Source organism: Dermacentor variabilis, chromosome 8 (genome assembly GCF_050947875.1).
Source record: "Dermacentor variabilis isolate Ectoservices chromosome 8, ASM5094787v1, whole genome shotgun sequence".
NCBI lineage: Eukaryota > Metazoa > Arthropoda > Arachnida > Ixodida > Ixodidae > Dermacentor > Dermacentor variabilis.
This window is the reverse complement of record NC_134575.1, coordinates 6,868,650-6,896,031: the sequence shown is the minus strand read 5'-3', so window position 1 is coordinate 6,896,031 and position 27,382 is coordinate 6,868,650. Positions and strand designations below refer to the sequence as shown.

The 27,382-nt window shown below is 47.0% G+C and overlaps 2 protein-coding genes across 4 annotated transcripts in view; one reads left to right on the top strand and one right to left on the bottom strand.

Moving 5' to 3' along the window:
- Positions 1-1,527: 1,527 nt before the first annotated feature.
- LOC142589558 (uncharacterized) lies at positions 1,528-3,580 on the top strand. Its single transcript, XM_075701012.1, has one exon. It carries the CDS (start codon positions 1,654-1,656, stop codon positions 2,491-2,493), a length of 840 nt encoding a protein of 279 aa, XP_075557127.1. The 5' UTR covers positions 1,528-1,653; the 3' UTR covers positions 2,494-3,580.
- Positions 3,581-19,630: 16,050 nt separating this feature from the next.
- Positions 19,631-27,382, bottom strand: part of LOC142589557 (protein argonaute-2-like) — a 76,248-nt gene continuing 68,496 nt past the window's right edge. For all 3 annotated transcript variants that reach the window (XM_075701010.1, XM_075701009.1, XM_075701011.1), the window contains one exon: positions 19,631-20,357. In XM_075701010.1, the coding sequence (XP_075557125.1) occupies positions 19,701-20,357 (657 nt within the window). In that variant the 3' untranslated portion in view covers positions 19,631-19,700. The remainder of the gene's footprint in view (positions 20,358-27,382) is intronic.

The following is a 27,382-nucleotide window of genomic DNA, read 5'->3' as shown; positions in this document are numbered from 1 at the left end:
AGTACACACCGAGCTGCTCGCTTAGCTTGCACGTTTGCCCTTCGCAACGACTGCGTCGAGCGAACCAATAGTATTTAACTACGGGTGGCCTAAGTGTACAGTTTTGGCAAAAATAAGCGCTCTTAAACGAGCTCGGGTTGGATCGCAAGCGCCGTCGGCAACGGCGTCCGTCAAGCTAGGCCTACCGGCTCCTATCGCTGGCTGTCAGCGGAGCCGTCAGTGGACAACGCGCAGTCGTAAAAAAGTTTTCCATCACTCGCAGAGGCATAAATTTATTGACAGTGTTCGCGTAACGCGAAGCAGTGTTGTACAAAGTTGTTTCCTATTGCGTTTCTGGAAGTGCATAAGTCTTCTGAGCGTACAAGCTGGGGCGCTGGATCTGGGCGGAGCTTAAGCCAGGGATACATGGAGCCACTGATAGAGCGTGCTTTCATGGCGAACTTCGGCCGGCATAAGGAGACGCGGCTGGACGACGCCGACGGTTCGCTGGCATCGCTTGCGATCCCTGGCGATCGGTGCAAGAATATTCTTACACCGTGGCTCACATTCAGCGTAAAACAGGCGGACGCCACCGCGCACTCGCCGATTATTTGTCAGTGTTGCCAGACTCTAGGAAGGTGTTTTTGGATAAGAATAGAAATTGTAAATAGGCTTTTTATTGTATTATTTGTTGTTAATGACCTAACAACTTGGAAAAAAGTTTCATGGGGGAGCTTACAAACGATTTCCGACATTTCATTGAGCTGTAAGCCTTTTAGAGGGCTGGCTTTGCGCCGTCTGGCTACGTTGAGCGGTGGCATCACGAAGCTACAGTAAACTATCATAGTTCACCATAACGAAGCGCAGTCGTTGCAGAAGGTTGTGCGCTTCTCCAACAGCGACGTCAGTTTAAAAAAAAACGCATTATATATGGTTATCGATGTTTACTCGTGTCAGTTCCTGTTTAAGGCCTCCAACAACAAGCGTTTAGTACTGAAGCCAGAGAGGATAGAAAAATCTATATTTGACGTGAAGTTCCAGGCCTCTCAGCAGCTCTCGTTCTTGGTGCCCCAGGCATTCCGTGCGCCGTCTGGGCTCACATAAAGCCCCTACATCCACGCGCCACCGCCTGGTCGGCGGAAACGTGTATGGAGGGGCTTTAGGCCCACACAGATGCAAGCAGCCAGGTGACCAGGCATGGTCGGCTTCTAACTATAATCTGTCGTCCCTCTTTTCCCTCAAGGTACTCGAGCAGAAGGGACTTATTGTTGTAGTAGAGCAGGGGTGGTTCCTGACCGAAGAAGCACAAGACCAAGATTTGCGAGCACGCGTGCTGACAGCGGAAAAAAAAAATTTGAGGACGCTTAAGCTTCGCCTTCAAGAGTGGAACACGACAGCGTTCCCGTCGACCCGCCAAGGGGTGTAAGACAATGGGCTACGGCACAGCGACTACGCGCCCCGCATCGGACGCGGTGAGCGTCGAGCAACGCAGCGTTCGGCGCGATAACGAAATGTGCGCCTGAGCAAGCGACGCACGCCTGAGCCTTATTAGAAACAGCTCGTTTCTAAGGCAACACCGCGTTCACTAGACGCGCTTTTGTACCGCTTTGAAATATCGAACTCGTGGCTCAGTGGAGACGCGTCTTGGCTACCGAAGTGGAAGGACGTGCTATCATGTGCTCCCTTGTAGGGGCGGTTTCAGCGGCCCGTGTGGGCCGCGGTATCAGGTGTACTGAAAAGCCGGCTGAAGACTACCAGGTTGTTCTGCCTCATCTGCCCACAGGTGCTTCTGTTTTAAACACAGTTTTTTTGCATGCCGATGTGAAAGCCAGGCCATATCGAGTGGAGCATGTCCGAGATAGCCTGGCACGTCTTTCGTTGCTGCCGGAAGTGGTTGCCCTCGGGGCATACCAAATGAATCACCTGTGGGCAGTGACGTTTAAGGACGAGGAAGGCAAGAGGAAGATATTAGAAGCTGAAGCGTTCAACGTTGAAGACCACCGCTGCATGGTCATCGACCCGCGCGATCGAGGTGTCCGACTAAAGCTATACTGGCTGCTTCATGACGTACCGGACGAAGACGTGCGAGTGGCTTTGGCGCCGTTTGGAAAAGTGACGGAAATTAGCAGAGACAAGTGGAAGGTCAAGGGCTGCATTGACAAAGGATCAACCACCCGCTCGGTGACGCTGAAATTAAATGTGGGCCTCACTGTGGACGACCTACCACACCAACTGCGTGTTGCTGAGGATATGGCGCTCGTCTTCGTTCCTGGCAGAGCGCCGCTCTGCCTCCGATGCCGTGGCATCGGACACATCCGGCGAGAGTGCCGCGTTCCACGATGTGGGGTCTGTCGTCGCTTCGGCCACGATGATTCCCAATGTGTGCGCTCTTATGCCAGCGTTACAGGCCCACTCCAAAGGGACGTAGTATCCGAACACATGATGGACGCCGCAGATGCCGAAGAAGCTAGCAGGGAGGACAACGACGTGGCAGACTCCTGCAAAGCCCCTTGAACCCTCCCCAGGAGCTGTCCAGGAAGCGAACCTGGGGGGTGAGCCCTTGGCTGCAGCCCCGGAAACGAAGCCAGAGACTGCAACATGCGACGCAGGCGTGAAGGCAGCAAGCGCGTCATCGTCACTGCCGCAAGAAGTCGGCCAGGAAGCAACGGACGTCGAGATGCTTACGACCGGAAGCATCGCTGCAAAGCGTGCTCACGAAGACACTGGCAATACAGGAATAACTACTGCGTCAGGCACCGGCGAACCTCCAACGAAGGCATCGACTACGCGGAGGTCTATGCTTAAACCGAAGCCGAACGTGCCGCCTGGCAGTAGGGTGGCCCCTAAAACGCCTCCGCCCTAGCGGAGGACCCGTTCCAGTAGCCTTCAACGATGACCACAAGAACCCCACAGCATCGATGTGAGTAGGACGCTTGGCCAAGCAACCCCATGAGATGGCGTCTAACTTTAAATCTCGCCTACGCGTTGCGACATTGAATGTGCGAGGAATGTGTTCGCGCAGGCGGCAGTGTCAGATTAGTCGCATGCTTTTAGAGAAATGACGTTGACCTTCTGGCTGTACAAGAAACAAAAATTGAGAGTGAGGAGCAAACAGAACAGATGGTTCAAGTTTTTCGATCTAGATACAGTGTATGTGTGTGCCATGCTGTTGGACGGTCAGGAGGCTGCGTCATTTTTATTCGCAATAGCATATCGGTTGTAGAAAAAGTGTCCACCTGCGATAGTGGGAGACTTGTCGCATGTGATTTTATTTTTGCTGGTCTACTGTGGCGCGCTGTGTACATCTACGCACCGAACCAAATTCATGAACGCGAAATTTTTTTTAAGTATGCTGAAGGATTTTTGAAAACAGAACGACATGTGTTTCTTGGGGATTTCAACTGCGTCTGTACAGCTGAAGATAAAACGACGAGCCTCAAAGTACGCGATAGAAGCGCTGAACTGTTGAACGCGATAGTAATTGAGAGAGAGCTTGAGGACATTGGTTATGCAATGACGCGAGATGGCCAAGCACGGTATACGCACTTTCAAGGTGATTCCCATGCGAGGCTTGATAGAATATACGTACCGGCGAAGTTTGTACCACTGTGTTTCTCTTATGAAACACAATATCTCAGTTTTAGCGATCATAGTTTGGTCTCGATTACGATTGGCGAAAAACGAAAGAGTGTCAAGTTTAATTGGTTCCTGTGGAAGTTCAATGAAAAACTGCTGCAAGATGAATTGTTTGTCACGAGAGCCAAGGAGTATCTTTAAAATGCCCTGCACACGGAAACCAACTGTTTCATATCAGTGTGGGAGCAGTTTAAATGCGACATTAAAATTGCTGCCATCGATAGAGCATGCGTATTGCGTCACAAGGAAAGGCAACTAGAGAAACAGTTACACAGTGAACTGTTGTACATGTTAGGGGTAGAACATGAAGTGCCTGGAGCGTTTAAAAAAGAAATACCAGAGGTGAAAGCGAAACTCGAGTTGATCGACGAAGATAAGTACCGCGGCGCAATGATAAGGGCGCGCACTGAAAAGTTGTGGCTGGGCGAAACGCCCACTAAGCGTGTGCTAAGTGAAGAAAAGAAGCATGCTGCAAATAAGGAGATAAATGAAATTCGATATTACAACAAAATTACATGAGAAAGCGAAGAGATAAAATGTGCATTTGTTGAATTTTATACCGAACTTCTCGGAGGAAGAATTTATGACCCCGAGTACTTCAAAGCCCACTTTCCAACTCTTATGCCAAGACTGTTAGACGGTTATGCCAACGGTTAGAGAATCACTGGAATCTGAAATTAGCGTGGCCGAAATTGAAGCGGCAATCGATGACTTGGGTAATGGCAAATCACCTGGGACAGATGGACTGGGTGCAACCGTATACAAATTTTTTAAGGCAGAAATGGCAGTGGCTTTACACCGAGTGATCGCTGAATGCTATGAAAAAAAGCAAGCGCCTCTCTCGTTCAGGACAGCGCACGTAGTAATGATCCCCAAAACTGACGATCCTGCAAAATTACTTTCAGTTGAGTCCTACCGTCCCATTAGTTTGACCAATACAGATTATAAAATATACATGAAAGTGTTAGCTAGAAGGCTCCAAAACGTTATTAAGTCCCTCGTTGGCCCGCATCAAACCTGTGGCATTAAAGGTAGAACAATTTTTACGAACATACACATAGCAAGAAGTATTCTGGAATGTTGTGACGCAATGCATGACCGCGTAGCTATGATTCAGCTAGATTTACATAAAGCGTTCGACAAAGTTGTACATGAAGTTCTGTTTTTATTGCTGGAGCACGTAAATGTTGGATCTGTAATTACTGAAGGTGTTAAAATGGTGTATCATGATTGCACAGCCAAATTAGTGATCAACAAAGAATTAAGTATGTCAATTCCTGTGCGGTCGAGTGTGAAACAAGGATGTGCGTTGTCCCCTCTAATTTTTGCGATATACTTGGAGCCGTTTTGTTTACGTTTGTTTGCAACACCATGTATTCGAGGCTTCACTTTTTTCAGCAGTGAAGTTAAGGTCTTAGCGTACGCGGACGACATAGCCGTGTTTTGCACTGATGCTAGAAGCGTGCAGGAAGTTGTCAGTGTTGCTAAGGCGTTCTGCACAGCAACTGGTAGCGTGATCAATTGGCCGAAATGCCTTGGATTTTGGCATGGCAACTGGCAGAGCACACCCGAGGTGTACTGTAATATGAATTGGACCGTCTCCCCCGGAAAGTACCTCGGTGTCCCGCTAAATAACTACTTCAATGCTGATGAATATTGGTCTGAGGAAAATAAACGCGTCAAAAATGCTACCGATAAATGGGGTGGCCATAACTTTTCAATGTTCGCAAGAGCTTCCGTTTGTAATAAGTTTTTAATTGCAAAAGTGTTCTACGTGTTGCAAGTGATGGCCATGGCAAGAACTTCGGTTCAAAAAATCCACCAAGTGTTTGCGACCTTTATTTGGGGATCGCAATGGGAGCGCACAAGCCGGTGCAATTTGTTTCACAAGGTGAAAAATGGTGGGCTAGGGCTCTCACACCTGTTTTTCAAGCAGCTGGTAAGCAGATTCTTCTTTGTGCGGGACCAAACTGATGTGTTTTTGAGAACTGTGATCCAAGCACGATTGCATGATTATCTATCTGACTTTGTCGTGTCAACTGTTTCTTTCGGAGCTGGACCGCTCAGTCCTTATTTGCGTGAAGTGGTTGCTTCTGTACGCCTGCTCAAGGCAAGGTTCTCATATGAATACTTGTGTGATGTCACGAAAAATCGTTTGTATTCTGATATTCTCGATGTATTTTTACCATTACCGGTTTACCGAGCTGCCTACAGGCTAGGTCCTGAGCGCGATGTGCTAAAGCGCGTTAAAAAAATGCCAGTGAGACCCTCTGCTAAAACGTTCTTTTTTCAATTACATACCGACACTCTCCCTGTAAAGCCATGGTTACAAAGCAAAGGTCTTTTTGTACCTTGGTCGGTAAACTGCTTAATCTGTAATAAGCCAGAATCAATTGAGCATATTTTTATTGACTGCCATGACGCCCTATTTCTGTGGGACGTCCTACAAAGAACAACACTTAAAAAAGAATTGCCGATAAGCCCTTTTGGAATCCGGTTTCTTCCACGTGCAGAAACAGGGGAAGCGCCGAGTGATATGCTAATGCTGCTTTGCATGCACAGCGTATGGAAGATGAGAATGGACATCAGGCATTGTCATATACAGGCTCACTCAGCAAGACACTATTTTGTTGAGAGCATTATATACACACGCGACTTGTTCAGAGCACTATGTGAACCCCCGGAATGGCTTCCTGTACTAGACCAATTGGCTTCTGTGAAGCCCTTTTAAACACCTTACACTGGCCGAGCTGTGGCTGGTATTTTTAGAATATGTACATGTCGTGTATTTGATCTTTTTGTTTGCGTTTGTGAAAAGGCAATAAAGAAAAAAAAACTCGTGGCTCAGTGGTAACGTCTCCGTCTCACACTCCGGAGACCCTGGTTCGATTCCCACCCAGCCCATCTTGGAAGTTGCTTTTTATTTATGAAGTGCCTGCCGTGATTTATCGCTCACGGCCAACGCCGCGGACGCCGACGACACCGGCTTTTCTGCGACACGAGCTCCTTAACGCTATCGCGTTAAAAGAGCAACTTCGGGCGCCGCCAACGAGAAACCGTTATGCCCCCAATACCCGAACCCATATAGGCGACATTACACATACACAAACGGCAATAATACCCGTGTAACACGGCGCAATTCTGATCGCGATCGAAAGTGCGCCATGTGACACTGGTATAAGAAAAGCAGTACAATGCACACACTATTTTGCGCCGCGGAACCTTCTATCGGATTGGTAAGAAAATTGCACTTATAATTTTTGCTAGTTTTATGAGCACCTCACATAATTGTGTAGACGGAAAATAAATTTACACAAAGCTATTATTTTCGTGCACTCAAAGATTCACTATACGGCTGTAATTATCAACGGTGTCCCTTTCACGCACAGAAAGCCGGAAAGTGCGCGGCTAAACTCCAAACGCCCGCATTCGGTCGCTTAAGAGCGACCGCGCGACGGACGCTTCGATGGAAACGGGAAAAATACACAAAAGCATGAGACGTTCCGTTCCTTTGAGGGATCGCCAGCCGTTTGTGCGCAGGCGCGAGAGAAAATCTAGGAGCTACTCTGCTTGGCACTACGGAGGAGGTTTGTCTCTAGCGTTTGTCCCTAGCATGCCAGCATTGCGGAGTGCAGTCTAGTTTGTTTACGCTCGGACGCTCCATGGCTGCCGGCGCGGTAAAATAGGCGAAGCAGCAGTCACTGACGCTTGACTTGGCGACCGCTGTGTCGTAGACTGTCTCGCACCTGCGGCGCACGTGAAAAGTCAGTCGTGGCGGATCATAGCTTGCGACCGTAGTAGAGCCCGGGCCGCATATATTGAAGATATAGAAGGCCGAGCCTATAGAGTTGGCCGAGCCCCGTAGCAACCACAGTTGAACGCAAGTGGCTGAAAGGCCGCCGGTGACGATGGCCGACTTAGCGCCGCCGGCGCGAGAAAGTCTGTTCGACGTACCTTAAGAGGCAAAGTTCCGACTGGTGTTGCAGAAGTCGCGGGGCGCGATAGTGCAGAACTTAGCGTCACAAGTTGGCGGCTGGACTTAATTTATTCAATCGTATCTTTCACTAATTGTAACAACGTATTATGTCGCATTATTGGCGGCACCTCCAGGACAACAAAGTGGCAATGGGGACACCAAAGCTAGAGCCCAGACTGGGCCGTGGGTTGGGGCTCGCCGAGGCCTGCGCGTGCCAGGGGTGTATAAGATCGGCTGTCCGCTATCACCGACAGCCATTTTTTTTTTATGCGAACGCCCACTGGCACGCTTCGGCCTCCGTGGCCCCAACCCACCGGCCGCCAGCTTTGATCCCCCCCGCTACCCCTTGGGTGCCCTGGAGATCCTGCGCCGCCTGCTTTATTATAACCTCAGGTGCTCTCCCGAGGCCTCCGTTTGCCGGTTACATGTGCCCTCCTGGAGGAGCGCTTGTTAAGTGATAAAGCAATGCTTAAGAACGTCTAAGGCGTCAATATAATTGCGGACAGAGCTTTAGTAACCGAGAAATTGAGGTAAATGCATGACACGATTTGAGACCCACCCCCAGCGACATTCCGGCACTAGCCCGATGACGAAGGCACTCTCCTCATCATAATTTGTCACTAGTACTCAACTACTCGTATTAAAAAAATAATTTCATTGGCTTATAAGACGGAAGAAAATGCTACTTGTCTACTTCTGTTCGATTCTAAGAAAAAACACTTTGACGTTACCCTTCAGTAGTATGGGTGGTCGAAAGGTTTCGTTTTCTCTCGACTCCGCGCCGCGCGCGCTTTGGAGTTTGTTGTTTCGTTATCGCGTCGTGCTGCGCTAGCCCTGCTGGCTCACGAAACTTGCATTTGGAACAAGCAGCGAGAACGCCACGTCCGTGAGATGTCGTGGGATGCGCGAACGGCCCGCGGAACTTGGCCAAGGGCAGTTGCAGCGGCGAATCCAACGTTACTCATCACTGTGCCAACGAGTGAACTGCATGGCATGTGGCGGCTTCCCGGATAATGCTCACATTCTGTGGGATTGTCCGGGGAGCCGTCTCGCTATTCAGGCTAGCCTTGCCAAACTCTCACCCACCCGTAGACCTACGACACTTGAGGAGTGGCTGCCGGACTCCTCCGACTACGTACGTGCCATGATCGAGCTCATCACGACGCTCGGCTTGGCAGACAACTAGAACAAAGCGGGCGAACCCGGACCGGGGTTCTTGAATAAAGTTTATTCTCTCTCTCTCTCTCTCCGTTCGTAGTAACACGGGGGCTAAGGGCACTTCAAGCTGGCTCATTGCAGCTTTTATCTTGGCCCCTGTCATTGTATTTTAGCAAGAGAAACAAATAAAGAAAGAAGTGGTTAAGTGCCGTATTTCTGTCACATCGCGTTGTCAAAGAGCCGAAAAATCGCATAGTGTGCTCGCTGCACTTTCGTCCAGAGGATTAAGAGTTCAACGCCGACTTAGTGAAGTCGTGTGGAATGCCATTCAAAGGAATGCTTTCCCGTAGCGCTGTTCCGTCCGTCTTGCCTGCACTCTCCGACGCGCAAGAACTGCAGGTTGAAGACGGGGGCGGTGAGTGCGGCATTTGGTTTTTACAAAGGAAAAGCTACAAATGTGCAAATATGTTCAGCCATGACATACAGTTGCCGTCGTAATAGTACGCAACGACGCCAGCAGCGCGAGCCCTCAGCAGCAGGTCACGTTCATCAGTGCTTAAATCGCTGAAGTCGAGCCCAGCCTCGCGAGTCAATGTGTCGTTGCAAGGGTCGTCCATTGCAACGAGCGTCAAAGTTGGCGACACAAAATAAAGAATCACCTTATCGTCGCGCGCTTTCCCTTCCGCTAGCCACCGTAGTTCCGCTTTCGCGCTGCTGTCGGCTGTTTCTCGCCGCGCGTTTGCGTTTTGGGCAGAAAAGCCGTAGCGGAGTCTGCGGATGCCGTTCTACCATGGTTCTACTCAACGACGGCACAACGTCACTATGAGACCATGACGTCACTACTACTCGATCGGAGGGCAGGCGATTTGACTGCGCTAGAGGTACGCGGACGCTTCAGAACGCATTTCCTCGTAAAATAAGTATCTTCTTCGCATGAAACAAGCGTTTCGAGGTTTCTGGGATGGTATTTCGAGAGTCCACGTTGACTTAATATAAACCTTTGGTGTCCCTTTAAAAAATACAATCTATCGTCACGACGACAAAAACTACCCGCGCCTTGTACACCAGTCAGAACACTGCCCCTTCAGACACAGCGATCACCAAATGGGGGGGGGGGGGGGGGGGGCGACCGTGCCCACTGCCTCACAGCGCCGGCAGCCAGCGGCGGAGCGTAAACTCTACCGCACTCCGCAACGCCGGCATGTCTAGGGGACAAACGCATCCAACACGCACCTCCTCCGTAGTGCCTAGGCAGAGCCATGCATTCAAGGAGCAAAAGCCCCCGATTTTCTCTCTGCCGGCGGGAGTCAAATTTTTGGACGCCGAGGGGAGAGTGTTCGCCGCAGGGCGATTTTCATCGCTTGGTCGCCGGTTTTCCTCTCCGTGTACCCCGGGCTTTACGCGCCGCACATCGGATCGGACGCCGAACCGTACCGCGTCTGCTGCTTTGTTTTCTCGTATATTCGATTTACAATCCGAAACTATCATGTCTGCAGACTGTGTGCAAGTCGCACAGTACGAATTTGCTGACAATTTCAGAAATTTAGTTAGTTCAATGACGCACTTGCGCTTGGCGGAGGGCCTAGGAGGATGAGGATTTATACTGCTCTTCCGCACATGTGCGTAGGCGCTGTGGACTCAGCCCCGTGGCTTCAGAGCCAGTAGCCAGCTGAGGCTCTCAGAAACGACACAGGATGCAAGAGCCATTTGAGAGACCTTTGCTGCCCAAGCCGGAGCTCTGCGATCAGCTTCCTGATCGCCGAGCTCCGGCCCCAGGCTGGCTGCGCGTGGCACGGGAGCAGGCCCAGACGGTGATGGCGGAACCGCGGCGCAGCATCGCGGCCGGCGTCCGCACAGCGCGTAACATGCGTGCGTACACAATCTGTCCCGATGTGTTGCATGTCGCACAGCGTGTGCTGCGACCGTAATCGACATGACAAACACTGGATGGATGGATGTTATGAGTGTCCCCTTTGGGACGGGGCGGTGGGCTGCGCCACCAAGCACTTGCTATTACACTGTCCAATGTCCTACCTAGGTCAAAAAAGAAAGAAAACGCTATGAACTCCCACAACCCCCTATTGAGAGACCTGCTTTTGTACGTCGCCGTTCTTTGTCGTTTCCCCACTTCCACCGACCTTCCAATCGCCTCTTACTAATCTCTGTTGCAGACATGTTTACTTTTCCTCTGCTCTCGCTGAACCAAAGGGCTTCAATAGGCCAGTGGTGCCTAAATCGACCGCTGGACAGACATCTTCACATTCCAATAAAACATGCTCCATCGTTTCCCTATAGCTTTGCCGCAGCAAGCACATGCTTTCTTCTTCCTTCTTATATCTCGCTTAATAGATACGTGTTCTAAGGCATCCCGATCTCGCTTCGAAAAGTAATGAACTTCCCTTTGAGTTATCACAAATTCTTTCCCGATTTCGTTTTTTCCTCTTTAGTAACTCATGGCAGGTTTCTTTTCCATTGCCACTACCCACGAGATTATTTCAGCCCCTCAGACTTTCCGCTTGACGTTCTTTGTTGCTGTGACTAAATTTTTTTACTATATTTAACAAAAATTGCCACCCAAACATGCCGATTTCAAATGTGACTTTTTAAATTGACTGAGTGGTTCCAGATATAATTAAAATTGATCACCTGTTATCGGAACAATGTAACAGTATCAGCCAGAATGTTTATAAAGACATAGCTCGATACTACAAAGTGCAAGCAACACAAGTGTAGGACAACTTTTATATTGCAGGTATTACCAATTTTACAGCAATATGAAGTTCGATCTCCAGACATGGCAATCATGTGGTCCAATTAGTAGCCAGATTAAAATTTACAAAAGCGAAATTGAAAAATCTGCTCCTAGCACTGTGTAGTACACGCAAGTAGCTACATACCGCTGTTAAAATTATGGTTTGTGCCCTGAAGTCGGAGATAGCGCTTCGGCAAGCTTAAAAAACAAAAAATTAGATTCTGAGAACTCGAAAAAAACAAAATGAGCTATTTTTTTATAACAGAACACCACAAAATATTTGTATATACAAGTGTATTTCATTAGTAGCCTCCAGGAATGTAGTCTGGCTGGTCACTAAGGTGATGCTTTTTGAGCACCCGCTGCAAGTTTACAGCAGACGTAGCCAGCTCATTTGTCCCGGCAGCGATGTCGTCAACGCGATCTAGTTCCGATTTTAACGCGAAAGCGTTAAGGAGCTCGTGTCGCAGAAAAGCAGGTGTCGTCGTCGTCGGCCGTGAGCGAAAAATGGCGGAAGGCAATTTATAAATAAAAACCACTTGCGAAATAGGCTGGGTGGGAATCGTACCAGGGTCTCCGGAGTGCGAGACTGAGACGCTACCATTCAGCCACAAGTTCTTTTTCTTTCTTTCATGGTGTTTATTTTAGCAGCATTCAACCAGACATTCACCAGTTCTGCGTAGTCAGAGAATAGAGGGCACAAGGAAAGTGACACACAAACTGCAGCATTCATACTGTGAGTACAAACGTTCATTTCACTTTAGAAGGGTGGTAAGGATAAGCAGCTCGCCAAAATAGGGTACCAGTCTGGTTGTACACCGGGTCCATCATAAACATGTTTTAGGTGTAGGGTCATTTGGATAAAATGTACCTTGTAGGTACCACTGTTTCGGTCAGTCATTCTCGTTTTCCACAAACTGCATTCCCATGACAAAAAACATAAAAGGTGCACTATTATCAGAGGTTGGCACCAGGTATTGCGCAGTACGAGCGTTAATCTCAGTCTTTCTTTAAAGTCGCCGGAGGACATCCCAAAATAGGGTGGCGTCTGTGCAGCTAATAAAACAGTTCAATTGTCTCTGGTACATCACAAAGACAACAGTTAACGGAAGAGACAAAGATAGCCTTTTTCCTAGCCATGTTTTAACCGGTATGGTTTCACTATGAACTTTATAAAAGAATGTTTTGCAGCAAGGGGATACATTTTGCGAACTCGCTTTAGTACATCGTGGCCTGGCCATTTAATGTATACTGATCGGTAAAGTTGAGGCGGAAATAGCATGGTCAGTAAGTCTGCACGTTTTGCGCGACACTGAATACAAGTATTCAGTGGAAAACCGAACTGTCAGAAAACGAACCGTCAAGTAAAGTTCTTGCATGAACCACCGCAAGCATAAGCACAAAGAAAAATTTGAACTAAATCAGGCTTAGAACGACAGAAAGCTGAGCTAGTTGGTAAGGATTCATTATGCAAAATAGAAGTGAGGCGTGCAGACAGGACACAAGAGTGGAGAAGTGGACGTTCGTGTTGTCCACTTCTCTACTCGTGTCCTGTCTGCACGCCTCACTGTTTTGCATAATGAACTAAATCAGGTAACGCATTAACAAGGGTGACTTGCATGTATGACTGAATTATAGGATGCAAAGTATCGCGAAAAAAGAAACGAGACACTATTTGCCGCACATAAAGATGTACTAAGCCCAGCCCACTTTCACTAACAGGCCTAAAAATATTCTCACCTCATCGGCTCAAAAGTTGAAGACCACATGAAGGTTGCAAAGATACAGTGAAAGCGTTGGAAGTATAGCCTAGCACAATGAATAACTTGCAATACATAGTAAATTTTTGTTGCCAAGAACTTATTGCAGGCTTTGGCTTTCCCCAAAATAGAAAGTCGTTGTGGAACGAATGTCTGGGCGTAACTTTGCAGGGCCGAAACCCGCTCTTTCCAGTAGTGTGTGCTTAATTTATATGCGACTAGCGGCACGCCAAGATACTTTGGCGGTACATCAGTCCACTTAAATGACTGCAAGCTGTTCTGGTGTATAGCACCATGAGCCAAACCATAAGCCTAAACTTTTTGAGTTCATTCGCGCTCCTGATACCCTGCCAAATTCTTCCTATTCTCGATACTACCTTTTAAACACTGGACTTATCCGTGTAGAAGAACGCTAGATCGTCTGCATAAGCTAAGACTTACTTCATTACCCAGTATATTGAAGCCATGGATGTGACTCGACTGAATTGCCCTTAAGCATAGCGGTTCCAGGTAAAGCGCGAGTAGTAGTGGGACATCGGGCATCCTTGTTTTACTGATGAGCAAATAGAAATAGGTTCGGAGAGTTGGCCATTAATAACTAAACGAGTAGTACAACAGCTGTAGCAAAGCCTAACACCTTTCAGCACAATGGAACCAACATTGACATGCTTCAGAAGAGAAAATAAATAGGAGTGACTGACACGATCAAAAGCTTTGGCAAGGTCCACCTGGAGCATTGCAAGCTGCTCAGTGGAACCATAACAGTACTGAAGTATACGGGCGATATCGGCCCGATTCCACACGTCTGATGGGAACCAATTAGAATTCACATCACAAATTGCAATCTATTAGATGAAACTTTCGAAAAAATGTTGTAATCCACGTTTGACAATGTGACTGGTCGGTAGCCTTCAACATAACGCTGTTTCTCTTTATCTGAACTTTTGGGAATTAAAACTGTGGGTTTTGCAAAAAGATGGACGGAAGGACGTCAACCTCTATAAACTTGTAATAAAAATATCCAATAATATGGGGCTGATAAGTGATTTGAAAGCTTTGTAAAATTCACTTGAAAGTCCATCGGGGCCGGCTGTTTTCGACAAAGGCAGCTGATCAATAGCTAGCTCAATTTCTTGGATCGTAAGGCTACCACTGATGACTGCAGTCATCATCCTGTAACAGTTTTACAAGAGATGCAAAACTCTCTAAAACTTTTGCATCGTGATGGTCCGAAGGGGCACTAAACAACATAGTGTAGAAAATTTCGAACTGAGAAATTATGTCATTAGTATTTGTTAGAAGACTACCTCTGGAGTATATTTCCGGAATTACTTTGGAAATACCGTGACGTCGCTCATCAAGTAAAGCTTGACGTGTTGGTTGCTCAGACTGCAGAGCACGCCTATTTCGAGATCGAATTCGCGCACCTCTGTAACGCAGTGCATCATACTTTTGTAACTCGCATTTAAGGTTTTCTATGTCAACAATGCAAGTGCCTGGCATCTCGCATTGAATCTCATCAAGGCTACATAGGCTCTTAAGAAGCATTTTTTCTTCATTCTTATAGAATGATTTCACCTATCCAATTTCTATAGCCACTGTACGAACCTCTTGTTTAAAGTGTTCCCAAGCAGCAAATAGCAAGTCAGTAGAAAGAATTGGTTAGGGCCATGCGCACGCAATTAATAAATTCCTGATCATTTAGGAGCTCAGAGTTCAGCTTCCAGAGTGCCCACTGTGGTCTGAAATTAATTTTTCACCAATGTTTGCGATAACCATACAATGATCAGAGAATGAAACTGGGATAGTAATACAGGATAGTCCTCGAGAGGAGTGATGAAGAAACAAATCCGATCAAGGCGGCCGTAGGAATGACCTTGAATTCTTGTATAAGAGCGAGCTCCCTGTTCCGACACTCCTATATCAATGAGCCCTGCATTTTCTATTATGTTAGACAAAACTTCACCACTCCTGTCCCGCCGAGCGTGAATGCCGCTTCGATCGTTCGGGTCACATACACAATTGAAATCTCCCATTAAAACAATGCAGCGATCACAGTCCAATAGACTAGACACAGTATCAAATAAAAGAGTTCGTTTTGCAGCGTCATTAAATGCATAGACATTGACTATTCGAGATGGCACACCCTGCAACACAAAATCACAACATATATATCGACCTTCAGTGTCGACATGGTGACTAAATGTTGAACAAAGGCTCTTTTTCAGAAACAGGAAACAGCCCGAGAATAAACCAAGAGCGTGTGAAACGCAAACATACAGAAAAGGTCGCAAAGCCCTTTCTGTCTCGTCATCACTCGAGATCTTAGTCTCCTGCACGGCGATGAAGTCGAGGAGCTTCCTAGTCAGAAGCCGGCGAAGCTGCGCCTGTTTCTGCAAAGACCTAAGGCCTCGTACATTCAAGGTTGCGAATATAAGTTGCTGGGACAGGGCCATGGTGACTACCAACTATTTGGACCTAATGATTATGTAATCGGTCCTAGAGGGAAACGAAGAGGCTCCCTCCGAACCCCCACCAGGCCTTCAGGACCGTGATCGTCGGCACTTTCCCGAGTGTTCCAATGTTTTGCGGCGACTTGCTGCTCTTGTGGTAGTGGACGTCTTGCTGTCCGTGCTTGATTCCGATCTGTTAGTTGCACGGCGCTTCGGAACTGAAGTATCCGCGTTACTTCGTCTGTCCTCTGCCAGCTCAGCGCACGTGTCAAGATGCTTGAGTGCATCAGATGAGTCATCTCCGGCTCCCTCATTAGCTTGCTGGGCAGCAACTGGCTCTGTGGTAGCAGGTGCTCCTTTGGGTTGTTGCTTCGGTTGGTCACCTTTCTCTTCGCTGCTTTCTTTTTCACGGGCAGTTCTGCAATGCCATTGTCTTTAACAGGTAGAGGGGCCTTACTGGCATAGCTGGTCTCCGCGGAAGAGGGAACGTCTCCAGTCGCGTTGAGAACCTCCGTAATATCCATTATGTGTTCTTGCAAGCTTTCATCCGGAGGCCTTGTTCTGTGTCACAACTTATCGGCATATGTTACCGACACATTCTTCAGCTGTATGGCCAAAGCGCCGGCAGGCTTCACGTGGGTTTCTGCAGTTTCTACAAATGTGCCCCACCTTGTTACAGCGCAGACAAAGTGGGAGCCAGCCTGGAATTAGTACAAGGCTCTGCACTCCACAAACAGGTAGTAGATGTGGAACGTCCCCCACGTCGACTCCATCGGCAAGAGTCAACACCACGTCACGATTTAGGGTACGCATTTGTTCCATTTCCGATACTCTCCAGCTTTCTGCTGATATAGACTTGACTTTCCCGCATGCCTGGAGCGCATCTCGAATGTAGTCGTCTTCAAAATGCTCAGGAAGCCACAAAAGCTTCAAACTTCCATGGGCTCAGGATCAATAACGACGCAGCGTCTACATTTTACTGATAATTCCCCGCATGTGACTAGCTTTGATTTTGCCATCCCTGATTTGCATGTCACCATCCACACGTGCGACATCTGAAATTGACCAATGGAACTTATTTCCTTCAGGTCAATAATGTTCCAAAGGGTGTCTCTGAAGTCTTGGACTCTGTACGGTTGACCACTTAAGTCAGCATGCAGGAAAACCGAGTCCACAACCAGCTTACCAGTAGGAAGACTGGGTACCACAACACGGTAGTCATTGCTGCTGGCTGAAGCCTGAGCAGCACCTCAGCCAGGGGCCGATAAATCCTTTGAAGCGGAGAACATGAAAAAAAAAGCGACCGTTCGGAACGCCGTCTTCTTTCTCATCAGCCAAGAGGTCGATGCTTCAAAGCGGGACAAAAGTGACTAGTGAATTCGGTGTTGCCTTAGAAACATGCCGTAGAAAGTTACTGTGGTGTACATCGGTAATTATGAGCACGTAAATTACAGAAGCCGCAGTTAAACGCGTAGCGAAGTATGTTTCCGCTACATTTCTTCTGCGCTTGGAGAGCACGCAGAGCCATCCTGCGGCAAACAAAGACACCCTCCTCGCAATGTACGGCGCTGCCCCAACAGGTGGCGCGCCACTCGCCCGCGCGACGCGGCTCCTCTTTCCGCTCACAGCCAGATTCCTAACTAGGTGCAGCGTCCGATGCGGGATGCCTCTGACCTGATCGCTGCGCCGCAGCGCGTCTGGTGGGAAAGCGTCCCCTGCGATGTGTGCCGGGCTGCTGGCGAGGAGTCATGCGTCTGCGTGGTGCTCCCAAGAGAGATAGAGGACCATCCCATTCGAGGTGTCAGCCCATGATCACCTCCGCCTACATGGCACGTCGCGGCCCAATTGTCCGTGCCGATCACGACGTTTGGCTCGTGTTGATCGTTTCTCCCTCCGAGTTCTTTGGTTGGTTCCGCTTGCTCAGGCGCACGTTTCGTCTTTGTGCGACTCAAGAGCATGCCGAGCAAATAAGTTTGCGGTGCGAACGGGGTGCGATAACGCTATCGCGTTCCACTCTTGAAGGCGAAGCTTAAGCGTCCTCCAATTTTCGGTCAGTAGCAGGAGTTGACGCTAACGGTTGCTTTCCTTGATCTTCACTGTCAATATGCCGCAAAAATTCCGGCTGCAGAATGGTACAGTTGCGCTGAAACGCGGCTGTTGTCAGGAGCGCTATGGGGCAGGGGACTAGGCCTAAAGCCCCCACCAGACAGATGCGCTGGTATGTGGCCACACGCGCAGCGCAGTGTCTGAACGCATACGGCATCAGGCGCAGAGGCTGCGTCGCGTGTCATCGCGCGGCGGTGTTAAGACCTTGCGCTGCTAGGATTTTTGCGCCCGTGCCAGAAGCTGCTGCTCGCGTCACCCGCCCGAAGCACCTCACGTGACCACGGCGAACTAACGTGACTTCAGGAACGATTCTTTGCGCGGCGCGCTGGCAAGCCCGGGCAAGCTGCATGCATTGTGATCAGAGTTCCGCGCAGGTTTTGCTATCTTATGATGGCAGCCGCTGAAGTCTTCAGCTGTAACGGGTGCATTAACGAAATGTCACCTGACACAGCGTGCAGCACGCGCAAGGCACAGAGCATGCGAGCGACGCTGTGCCGACGCTGCTGCAGGTTTCACCGAGTTCACAATACTTGGAATTAAGTCGCAGTTGAGCTGACTGAAGCACCGGGCGTCCTGCAGTATCCATTTTTAAACATAAGAACAACTTTAACTTAAAAGTTATTGTTTTAGTGCTATCTTTAGCACATTACTTGACGTGATTGTTAAGCGAAGGCTGGGCTGCCTTGAACACAGGCACCTAGCAACACTGCACCACAGCCACAAAACGCTCAGCAACTCGTGCATTGTTTGGGTGCGTGCCCTCTTCCTCCGCCAGGTGCGATGCCACGTCGAGTGAGCGCGGCGCATGCAGATGCGTTCCAACGCGTACGTCTGGTTGGAGCTTAACACGCCATCGGGACCTCCGGCTTCGCTCGACTGCGAGAACGGGAGAGCTTAAATATAGTCCGACATAGCGTGAGCGCGCACACACGTTACGTCACATTGGCGAGAACAGCATCTAGTCAGACCGATGGTTCGACACACTGGTGCAGCCAGCATGACCGAACGTGGCACGGCGGAGCGTCGTTTCTCGACGTTGTATGCCAACTTTTTTCGAAATTTGTCCTTACGTAGCGAACTTTGAAGTCGAGGTCGGCATCGCTGTCAGCGTGGGAAACCTTGTGGGCACGCTCGGCGTATGCGCAGCAGCCGTGGAGCGATGCAGACACCAGTCTAGCCGATGACGTGGCTAGTTGCTGGTCACGTGTCGGCCAATTACAGCACGGATTGGGTCTTAAGGCTGAATTTCTTCACTGCCAATGTCCGGACGGAGCCGGTGGTGGCGGGAAAATGAAGACGGGAGACTGCTCTTTCAAACGATATACGGGTTGGCGCGACCGAACGATCGGTACCAAAAATTCGTATTACGGCTGAAATATTGATTTAGAATGCGCAAAATTTGGTAAGTGGTGGAATAGTTGGAAATTCCTAAAATACTGTTTCCAAATATTGATTCTTTTTCCGCGATTTTTCTGTCTCAAACATGCATCCTCACTTAAGTGAAGATATTTCGTTACCATAATGTTTCATAAGCCAATGTGATTTTCAAAGAACTGGTTTTCTTGGCCATTTTTGCGATGCACAAGTTATGACCCCCGTTTAAGGAGAGGGTCAAGCAAGAGTTTGCACTGGAAGCTGCAGGTCTCGCAAAATGTGTGGGTCAGGTTTATGGCGTTCACAAGTGCAAAATGGCCAGAATACATATTAAACGGGGGTAGCTTTCCTTTGCATCCTTCTCTCTTCAATTTGTAAAAGCAGGTGTTCTTGCATACCATGTGTTGCTTTGGTGCATTCAATCAATCAAGCTAGCTTGTAGCACATTAAAATCATTTATTGATCTTTAAAAACAGCATAAGTGCAGCTCTTTGCATACACAGAAGTTACACAAAATACATGTGCTTCTGCATTGCTTGGGTTACTTTCACAGCACTGACGTACTGTTCAGTTGACACCTGGTCTGAACCACCTGAGCTAACGCTGCTCCCGCTTGGGACGTTGCAAGCACTAGCAATGTGCTCTTTTGCACGGAATGCTGCCAGATGGGCATAGTAGACGGGCGCTGGAATGCTCACACTCCGGGCGCAGCGAGCGTAGGTGTGGCACAAGTAATAGCTTAACTTTTGCAAGTCGTCTGAAGTAAAATTCGCATCGTCGTGGACGACGTAGTAATGTGCTGGCTTGCTTGTGCCCTGAATGCCAGCATGGCTACAAAGAAAAAAATCAAAGTCCACAGGGTGTGTCACCACAGTGTCCACAGTTGTACCTGGTGGAATGTTCCGTGCACGACCCACACCATCACGTTCATTTGCTGGCATGAAGCGAGTGTGATGACGCTTCTGGACGACTATGAAAGTTACGGGAGGCTTGTATGAGCCATCTGGGGAGAGCTCCAGACAGGCTTGCCGGATTGCAGAGAGCTCCTGGTCGCGTACAATGCCAAATTGGCCTTCACTGACTCCATCCCGGTAGAATATGATCCTTACAGGCTTATGTCGAGTCTCTTGGTAGAATGCCTTCAGCAGCTCCTTGATCATTTCCTACAAGTGAGAATCACCAACAGACCACAAATGACATTAAACCACTTCCAGCAAATGCGCAACAATATCTCAGATTTGTCACAGGCATAAAGCAACAATGCTGGCCCATTGCCACATACTGGCCAAGTTTAAAGCACGAGAAAAACATGCAGAGAGATTTAAGAAAAGCAAGAAAAAGAACTCTCAGGGCAACTTAATATTGTAGGGTTTAAGAGCACACTAACGAGAAACACCAAAGAAGTTTAGGTTGATGAAGCAGTCTTTAAATTGTTAATTTTGCAGTAATACGTTGAGCAAATGAAAAAATTAACTGACGATTACGACACTCCCTAATGATAAATTTCAGTGCGATGCTATACATGTTTTCATTTCAGTTTATTGTTCTTTAAATACAATGAATTGGTAAGAGACAATATACAGACGAGGGTCCCAAATTCAAAGACTGCAGCGGGACCCTCGGTTTGTAATAACAATGTAGAGATGTATTAAAGAGCAAGCTAACAATATATTGGCTGGCACGGACAATCCGTTTGTGCAGAATGTTGAAAACTGAGCGAAGTGTGGCATGACTGCTTCGCAAATGGGAAATTGCAAGAGGCAGCCTGTGGGTGACGCGTGGGCGCGATTCACTGCAGGCGGTGCAGACATACCTCAGTTTCCATATATGTGTCGGTGGACACTTTCAGCGTGCCTTATCGATGGCACCATTGGTGAACAGACAAGTAACAACTCTGGGACCATCTCGTAACGATCATAGCCGCATAGCAAGTTTTGCACGGCACTGCTTTTCTCGCGCCTTTGCCATACCCTCTTCCTCTGCTTTCCTCCTCGTGCTCTCTTCGCTATTGCAGTCTCTCATCCCTCGCTGAACTCGTTCGTTTACGCCGAGGGACGCTGACACTCAACGCAGGAATGGGCACCTACCAATCAGTGCATCAGGATCATGTTTCGTCATTGCGATCACAGCCTGATATCTGCACTTCCTGCACTAAGAGCTGCGCTCTAAAAAGAATATTCAGCTCGAAGTCCCATTCTTAACACTTCGCATAACTCCAGCATTCATACATCAGTATAACGTCTAGGCTTGCAACTCTGGATATTTACTCAGAAGTTCAGATTCAGATTCAGATTTATTCGTTCCAAAAAAAGAAGTAATTACATGAGAAATATACAGACGAGGGTCCCAAAGTGAAAGAACTGTAGTGGGACCCTCGGTTAATAACAACAACATTGATGGTGATATAAATAGTCAGCAAATTAGCGTATTATAAACAACATCTACAGATCAAATACATCATTAGACATGTCATTTACAATCAAACACGAAAAAGCACGTTATAACAGAAAGTCGGAAAAAAGCATGGATGAAATACAACAAATGACATGTGAGATAAATGTCCGAGGTACACCGCTAGATCGTAGTTAAGTTATCGCAGTAAATGATGCTTAAGGTGATTTTCAAAAATTGTAAGAGAAGTACAGGATTTTATGGTTGATGGTAATTCATTCCAAAGAGAAATTGCAGCGAAGGAAGATGTTTTTTTGCCGTAATTGGTATGAACCATGGGTAACAAGAAATTGTTAGCTGCAAATCTGGTCATATTTTTATTCTGCAAAAGGTCAGTTGCAATGAACGGATACATAAGGTTATTATGAAGCAACTTGTGGAGTAAGACGAGTATGTTAAACTGGAACAAATTATTAATAGGCAAAATATTATACGCGCGAAGTAACAAAGAGGCATTGGATTGCATGGAGCTAGAAGTGATAATGCGTATTGACTGATTTTGGATATGTTGAATTGATGATAAGTGACAAGCGTACGTGTTGCCCCATGAAACAATGCCATAATTAATGTGACTATGAATGAACGCATAATACAACGCTAGCAGAGCCTCACGAGAAAAAAAAGGGCGAGCTTTAATTAATGCACGTATACCAAACGCAGTCTTGTGCTTGAGATGTTGGAAGTGAGAGCGAAATGTAAGGTTAGGGTCAAGATGTATGCCAAGAAAAGTGACATCGGTGCTAACGGGAATTGAATGACTTCCAAGCTTTACTTCAGGAATAGAAGTTAAGGCCCTTTGAGCACTTTTGAATAACATAAATTTAGTTTTTAAAGGATTAAGAACTAAGTAATTGTTGCTACACCATTTTATAATGTTACTTAATGCAATATTTAACTTAGAAGTAAGAGTAGTAACAGATTTGTCAGATGAAGCTATGGTTGTGTCATCTGCGTATAAAATGCAATGAACGCAGTTGGTGGAGTTAAGAGAATCCGGAAGATCATTAATATATAAAAGAAAAAGCAAAGGGCCCAGAACTGATCCCTGTGGTACACCTTGGTTAATACATTTTGTTACTGAGAAAGTATTTGCTGCATGTACTGTGTATGGCCGGTCACGTAAATAATTTTTTAAGAATGTTAGCGCAGGACCGGTTATACCATAAGAGTCAAGTTTATTAAACAAGGCTTGATGGTTAACCGTGTCATAAGCTTTACTGAAGTCTAAAAATACAGATCCGACAAAGTTTCCCGAGTCGATACATTTTTTTATGTAGTCAGTTAGAGATAGAACAGCTAGATTCGTGGAACTTCCTGGGCGGAAACCAAATTGATTGTTCTTTAGCAATTTAAACTTTGTTAAGTAGTTATTAAGACGTTTAACAAATAATTTCTCAATGAGTTTACTAAGGCAGGAAAGAATTGCAATTGGTCGGTAATTATTAACTGTATGTTTGTCGCCTTTTTTAAAAACAGGAATAATCTTGGCATTCTTTAAAAATGAAGGGAATGCACCTTCTTTGAACATAAGGTTGATAATATTACAGAGCGTGTCACAAACTAAATGCGCAACCAGTTTTAAATGCCTGACACAAATATTGTCTAAGCCAGGCCCTGTATTTTTAAGGTTAGCAATCGTGGAGCACACTTCATTTGGTGTAGCTGGTAACAAAAAGAATGATTGTGTCGTACGGCTCAAAGTATTATGAAACTGCGCATGTATGTTGTTATTAGTGTAAACAGAAGAAAATAGTCCGAAAACGCGTTAGCAATTTCGTTGGGCTCAGAAAGAGTGAGACCACTGTAATTTATTTTGGTTATAGAGGCATCAACAGACGATTTGTTTAGAAAAGAGTTCAATAACTGCCATTGCTTTTTGGGGTTGTCCTTATTCTGATCAAATTTATTTTCATAGTACTTTTTTTTTGCCTGTTTAAGTAAAACATTCAGTAATTTACAGTACCTACTATAGCGTCTAGCTAGTCTAGTATTAAAGGGCTGACGTTTAGTTTTCTTGTACATGTTTTCCTTCTTAAGCTTTCCAGAAGACCGTTTGTCATCCATGGGTTGCACGGATATTTATACTTTTTCCCACATTTAACAGTGCGTGTGTTAGTTGAAACGGCCAATAAAAATGAACTGCAGAATTTGTTTAGTGCTTCTTCGGGATCAGACATAGAATTAATTGGCGACCAATCAGTTTTACTGATGGCTTCAATAAAGGTATCTGCACTAAATACGGAAGAAAAGTAGCTATTATCGTTCTCATGTATTTCATTGTTAAATGTAAGAAAAACAGGAAAATGACCGGTTATGTCAGTATTAATAACCCCAGAGCAAGGCGGTGGTGATATGTTAGATAACACGTGATCAATAAGCGTACTGCTCCCACGAGAGGCTACCCTAGTTGGGCAGTCAATGAGCGATTCAAAACCGAATCCAGCAAAACAATCTGTGTAAGTTGTGTACGAGGTAGCTTCAGTGTCAAGCAAGTTAATATTAATATCACCTACAATCACCACATCCGTATTTTCAAGAGCTAACTTCGACAATACTGCATCAAGAGAAAGCAAGAAATCGTTAAGCGAAGATGACGGTGAGCGATAAATGCAACCAAGGATCAAGTTCTTATTGTTATTAAGGAATGACCGATCGACTTCTATCCACACAGACTCACAATGATTCACGTTAACTGCCAGATCAAATCTGCGAGCGTAGGTGACAGCTTGTGAAACAAAAATGGTGGCGCCACCATGACTGTTAGATTGACGATGACAATACTCCGGTTGATAAGATGGAAAACCGCTCATGTTGTTGTCGGAATCAGAAAGCCAAGTCTCCGATATGCAGATAAAAGTGAAGACATGGTGAAGTGAGGCAATGAAGTTATTAATTCCATCTATGTTCTTTCGAAGGCTACGAGCATTGAAGTGAATGAGTGATGGTTTTTTTTTTTTTGCAGTAAGACAAGATTTTACGTCAACAGGGTAGAGCAAGGCCATGGAAAAAACGGAAAAAAAATATTTACAGTGAATTACGTGAAGATTCGAAGGTCGGACTCAGTGAAAATGCGATAGACCCTGCTATCATCAGTTTTGCGGGCTTTTATCTGGCAGTTTTCTGTCCATAAGTATTTCCACTTATTTTCTTTTTTGAGTGCCAGCGCCTTCGAGAACATCTTGTTATCAATGGTCAAGTGGTCATTTACATAGACAGGCGTGCTAATGCCACCTGTGAAACCAATGTGGTCAGTGCGAAGCCTAGCTCTTCTTGCCTTCCTGATGAACTCGTTTTTCTTATCGCGTGAGCAGAAGCGAGCAATGATGCTCTTCTCATTTGATTTAGAGGCCACACGGTGAGCAGTGTCGATATCAGCGGGTAAGAGAGGGTACTCGATAGCATCGCCAATTCGCTTCAGTATGACTCCGCAGTCTTCACCCTGCGATGTAGGGATTCCCTTAATTTCCACATTATTCATTCTCGAATATTGCTCTAAATCAGCCACTTTTCTTTCGAGTGCTTCGTTACGCGACAAGAGCGCCTTGTTTGAGGTTACGAGTTCTTCCTGTTTTAGTTTTATCGTGTCTAGTTCCTTGTTCATGAACTGAACACTTTCACAGAGGGAAGCGTGCTCACCTAGCCTTACATACTGTAGCTTGATGTTAATTCGTGACACTAAGTCATCGATCAGTGTGTCCAACTTCTCGTTCAGCACTGCTTCAAGAGATGCAATTTTTTTCGCCAGTTCCGCTGTGGTAGGCATAGTGAAGTATACCGGGTGTCCCAGCTAACTTGAACCAAGGGTTTAAAAATGAAATATTGGAGTCAGGAGAGTGAAACTAACTGCATATTGGTGATAGGCATTTGGCGCACCACGGGAAATTTTTTGTATCGCAATTACTTAACTAATAATTAAGATAATTTTTTAAATTTTTTAATATTGACTTTAGACACTAAATGTGATTCGCAAAGTTGGAGAGCACTTTCAGAAACCCGCATTCCATTATTCGCCATAAAGAAAACCTTACGTGTACCTCTTTTTCCGAGCTCGAAAGAAAGCCCGCGAAATACAAAAAAAATCACGTGACGAGCACATTTGCGCGTCGCGATCGTGCTGCTCTCAACCGTGCTTTCAGTGAACGAAATCAGCTCCGGCCTTTATTCGACGGCCCCGTTGCAGCGGCAGGCCGATATCTTGGCGGGGGTTTTTCGTCCGCGTCAGCTAGTTGGCACCCGGCGACGACGACTTAGTCCCAATCTGATAAGATACTGAGATGGCGAGTCTGCTTTGTCACTCAGAAGCAAAAGAGAAATACAGGGAATAATGTTTCGCCGCGAGGTGTTGGCGGCTGTGTGTTGCAGTTTCCTAATGAGGATTTTGAAAGCTGGAAGCAGCGGTGAAGCACAGTTTGTCGTGTGCTCTTCTTATGCCACTCTCATGCGAGACTGAATCTTTGGTGTAGTGATTACTAGCACTGCAGACATGCCGTTTACAAATGAAGAGAAAGCAGACATGGTTCTGGCTCTAGGTGCATGTCATGGGAACAGAAGGCGCGCTGCAGACCTTATGCAACAATGGCACCCAGGCAGGCGGCCAAGTTCAGTAACGATCCTGCGTGCCTTCGAGACGCTGCGACGGATGGGCAGTTTTACGTCCACACGACACAGAGCACCTGTTTTTGACGAGGACTTCGAGACGCATATTTTATCGCTGTTCGCTCTGGAACCCCAAGCAAGCGTGCGCAGCGTGAGCGAGGATACCGGAGTCTCCAGGTCATCAGTTTGGCGAATACTGCGCAAACACCGCCTGCATCCGTACCACGTACAGCTTCATCAAAATCTGTTGCCACGGGACTTCCAAAACAGGACCGATTTTGCTAATTGGATTCTGATAAAGATGCAGGACGACCCGGATTTTTTGAACAAAGTGATATGGAGTGACGAAGCTAGTTTTTCGCGCAATTCACAGGTGAACCTGCACAATGCTCATTACTGGAGCGATTCAAATCCCTACTGGGTTTTACAGACGCAGCACCAGTACCAGTGGTCATTTAGTGTTTGGTGTGGACTTTTCGACGGTAGTTTGATCGGGCCTGTGTTTTTCGACCAGACGCTGACAGCAGATCGCTACACCAATGATATCCTCAGAGGACCCGTTGACGACTTCCTTTCGGATCTACCGCTCGCCAGGGCCACAAATGTGTGGTTTCAACACGATGGCGCCCCCGCGCACAGCAGCGCCAAGGCTCGGACCTGGCTCGACGCAGCGTTCCCGCAGAAATGGATAGGACGACTAGGTCCCGTGAACTGGCCAGCCAGGTCTCCTGATATGACACCTCTGGACTACTTTTTGTGGGGTCATATCAAGGACAAGGTGTACAGCACACCAACTTCCACACCGCAAGACCTTAAAGACAAAATAACGGAAGTCTGTTTAAACATGCCTGAGGCTGTCATACGAAATGCAACGGCTGATTTGGTTACAAGATGCCATAGCTGTATCGTCGCACAAGGTGACCTATTCGAGCACTTTTTATAATTGGTAAGAAACCGAAATGAAATGGAGTCAGGACAACCGCATGCCACGGCTGTCATCGCCGCACAGCCAAGCCATAAACCGCCACTTTTATTTTCTTTGCAACTGGCAAATAAAACTCCTCTCATTTGAAAACTTCGAGCTTGGCAGTCTTTATCGCGACTGCAAAGCGCAGCGCACTCGCTGCAATTTACACCGTCA